Here is a 3702-nt window from a genome sequence, read left to right as displayed (position 1 = left end):
CGGGCAACCCCGAGCCCTGGAGGAAGAAAGAGGTCTGCGGAGGTGCCACAGACCTGACCCCGGCCCACCCCGGCCGGACCAGGCCCAGGGGAACCAAGCAGTGAAACCTCGGATTTCTCCGCCTAGGCTTCCTGGACGAGGCTTTCTGGAGCTTGGCGTTTGATAAATATAGCCTGGCGTTTGCCCCTGAATTAGACTCCGTTTCCTTATTTAGCCCTTGCACAATGATTTTAGATGATGTCACTTAGAGCTAAACGAGAAAATTGATCTCAGATTTGCTTGGCCTCTAAAGCCTGGTTAAGCAGATTGAGAATTAGAAAGAGGAAGCAAAAGGGGGTGGGGGTGGGGGAGGGCGGAGGGTAGTGAAGTGTGCGCGGCAGAGTGTGTGCGCGGAGGGGAGGGCGCGCCAAGCGGGTGAATGCGCCCCCGCCTTTTCTGGGCGGGGAACCTCACTCACCAATGAAAAGTAGCTACTGACTGCAGAGGAAAAAAAAAAAGTTTTCCTGTTGACTGTTGGAAGCGAATTGAGCAATTATCTAGTTTACCTTCTCCTCTTGGAAGTTAACGATTGGCGAGATCTTGGCTGCGTTATTGACACAACACTTTCTATTGATAGAAATAAGTAGTGATTGTCCCCGAGTCATTGGTGCGCCAAGAACTCTGCGATGGGCTGGCAGGAGTCCATTGGGCTGGGCAGGCAGGTTCGGCTGGTGATGCTGGAGAGGAGGAGGAGGATGAGGCTACTGGTGGTGATGGTGCCCGTCCCCCTCTCCGCAGGTCTGTGACAAGCAGGGAACAAGGCAACGGACGGCGCAGCCAGCCCCGGCTGACGGACGCTGGCGACTCAGACATGGACAGTAGCTGCCACAACGCGACTACCAAAATGTTAGCGACTGCTCCAGCTCGGGGCAACATGATGAGCACGTCCAAACCCTTGGCTTTCTCCATTGAACGAATCATGGCGCGCACCCCCGAGCCCAAGGCCCTGCCAGTCCCCCACTTCCTGCAGGGAGCCTTACCCAAGGGGGAACCCAAGCACTCTCTGCATCTCAACTCGTCGATCCCTTGCATGATCCCCTTCGTGCCTGTGGCGTACGACACGAGCCCCAAGGCAGGAGTGACGAGTTCCGAGCCGCGGAAGGCCAGTCTGGAGGCCCCGGCTGCGCCCGCGGCGGTGCCCTCGGCGCCGGCATTCAGCTGCAGCGACCTGCTCAACTGCGCACTGAGTCTCAAGGGCGACCTGGCCCGCGACGCGCTACCGCTTCAGCAGTACAAGCTGGTAAGGCCGCGTGTGGTCAACCACTCTTCATTCCACGCCATGGGCGCCTTGTGCTACCTGAACCGAGGTGACGGCCCGTGCCACCCGGCAGCCGGCGTGAATATCCACCCGGTGGCCTCCTACTTCCTCAGTTCCCCTTTGCACCCGCAGCCAAAAACGTATTTAGCCGAAAGGAATAAACTGGTGGTCCCGGCGGTGGAGAAATACCCTTCTGGAGTAGCGTTCAAAGACCTGTCCCAGGCTCAGCTGCAGCATTACATGAAAGAAAGCGCCCAGCTTCTGTCGGAAAAAATCGCTTTCAAAACCTCGGACTTCAGCCGAGGCTCTCCTAACGCCAAGCCCAAAGTTTTCACTTGCGAAGTGTGTGGAAAGGCAAGTACTATGCAAAACGGAGATCCTTTCCTTCCTTCCTTCCTTCCTTCCTTCCTTCCTTCCTTCCTTCCTTCCTTCCTTCCCTCCCTTCCTCCCTCCTTCCCTCCCTCCCTCGCTCCTCCTTTCCTTCCTCCCTTTTTAGTATTTTGGGGGTAATTATTTGTATACACTTTTTATAAGATTCTCTTCCTCCTACCCTCCCTCTGCCCAGTTTGATTTCAACGTTACTTGTTCGGCTAACCTGTTCTACGTGTGTTTAATTTTAAGGTCTTTAATGCGCACTATAACTTAACCCGTCACATGCCAGTGCACACAGGAGCCAGACCCTTCGTTTGCAAAGTGTGCGGAAAAGGTTTCAGGCAAGCAAGCACCCTGTGCAGGCACAAGATCATTCACACGCAGGTGTGTTCATCTGTCTCAATTTCACCTAGTTTGCTTCGGAACTGTTTGCAGAAAAACAGTCGATAAAGCCTTAGTCTTTAGGATAAGGGTCGTTTAAAACGTGCTAGCTGAACAGGGGTGAATGCCATATATTGTTTGCTTTTGTTCTGCCTTGAAAGTGTTTAAGCATTACTGTGTTTTGAGCTTGCAAAACTTCACATAATTAGAAAATATCTAAATGTCTCTGCTTTTCCTTTCTCTTGCTTAGGAAAAACCTCACAAATGTAACCAGTGTGGCAAAGCATTTAATAGAAGTTCCACTTTAAACACTCATACCCGAATACACGCGGGCTACAAACCGTTTGTGTGTGAATTCTGTGGCAAAGGGTTTCATCAAAAAGGTATGGAAACCAAGAAATGTTGTCTCTCATGGTTAGTCTTACGAAAATTGATACTTAATATTTTCGGCATGTTTTAGAAGAGGATGTTTAAAGTGTAGTTATGTGGCGCATTTGTTGCCATTCTAACCCCCTACCCGAAGTCTGATTAGTATTAGAGAAAGGCATGATTCAAAAAACAAGGGTATATTTTTTAACTGCATGCTCTGATTCTATGTAATTGGACTGATAAATGTGTATTAAAATTAAAGGAAACGGCATCACTGTTGATGCGATGTTTGTAAATAAACTTGGGGAGACAAGTGCAGGCAGGGATAGCAGCCCTGCACTGGTTGTGGGACCCGTGGCGGTTCTTCTGCTTGCCTGGCGCTACCTTAGACGTGTCTGCTCCTCCCTTTTTAGGGTCTTTTTCTTCTTCTTCTTCTTTTTTCTTTTCAGAACCACATCTCTGTCATTTGTGTGTTTCAGGGAATTACAAAAACCACAAGCTGACCCACAGCGGGGAGAAGCAGTTCAAGTGCAATATCTGCAACAAGGCTTTCCACCAGGTTTACAACCTCACTTTCCACATGCACACCCACAACGACAAGAAGCCTTTCACCTGCCCCACGTGCGGCAAGGGTTTCTGCAGGAACTTTGACCTCAAGAAGCATGTTCGCAAGCTGCACGACAGCAGCCTGGGGCTGGCCCGCACGCCAGCTGGCGAACCAGGCACTGAACCGCCGCCCCCGCTACAGCAGCAGCCGCCGGTGACGCTGCCTCCTCTGCAGTCGCCGCTGCCAACCACCGGGCCCCTGCAGCCCGGGCTCCACCAGGGCCACCAGTGATCGAGGCCAGGGTTCCTCCCAGGCTCCGCCGGGCCCCCACGCTGAGACAGCGGCAGACTAGAGCTCTTGGTCTGAGTTCGTCTGCAGACCCCGGCGCATGTTGGGCCCCACACTTTAGGGCCAACCAGAAGCCTCTGCATCCCTTGGCCTTTCGCCTCTTGCATGCACCTGCTAAATGGTTTTGTGTATTATATTCTATATAGGCACTAACAATTATGAAAAACTTGGAGGGTTTTGTTTGTTTTCTGTTTTTCTTTTAATCTGAAAAGACTTTTCATCTTGGGTGAGGAGATGGTGCTTGTTTTGTTTTGTTTTGTTTTGTTTAAACAAATTTCTGCTATATTTATTGAGATCTGTATTATTCTACCCGGGAATGCTGCATCATTTTAATTTTATTATTGTATATATTTCCATTGTGTTGATTCTCCCGTCTCAAGATGTCTGC

At 50.9% G+C, this 3702-nt stretch overlaps 1 protein-coding gene across 2 annotated transcripts; it reads left to right on the top strand.

The window, feature by feature from the left end:
• The first annotated feature begins 536 nt into the window (after positions 1-536).
• On the top strand, positions 537-3484 carry LOC111550218 (fez family zinc finger protein 1). 2 transcript variants are annotated; one of them, XM_023223511.2, is made up of 5 exons: positions 537-1279; positions 1430-1651; positions 1919-2053; positions 2301-2433; positions 2899-3484. In XM_023223511.2, exons 1-5 carry the CDS (start codon positions 851-853, stop codon positions 3255-3257), a joined length of 1278 nt encoding a protein of 425 aa, XP_023079279.1. In that variant the 5' UTR covers positions 537-850; the 3' UTR covers positions 3258-3484. The 2 variants fall into 2 exon arrangements, with proteins under 2 accessions (XP_023079279.1, XP_023079278.1); XM_023223510.2 differs by having other exon boundaries at positions 631-701; positions 778-1651.
• The last annotated feature ends 218 nt before the right edge of the window (positions 3485-3702 follow it).

Source organism: Piliocolobus tephrosceles, unplaced genomic scaffold (assembly GCF_002776525.5).
Source record: "Piliocolobus tephrosceles isolate RC106 unplaced genomic scaffold, ASM277652v3 unscaffolded_40, whole genome shotgun sequence".
Lineage (NCBI taxonomy): Eukaryota > Metazoa > Chordata > Mammalia > Primates > Cercopithecidae > Piliocolobus > Piliocolobus tephrosceles.
Note: the sequence above shows the minus strand (reverse complement) of the source record. Positions and strands in the feature narration are given on the sequence as shown.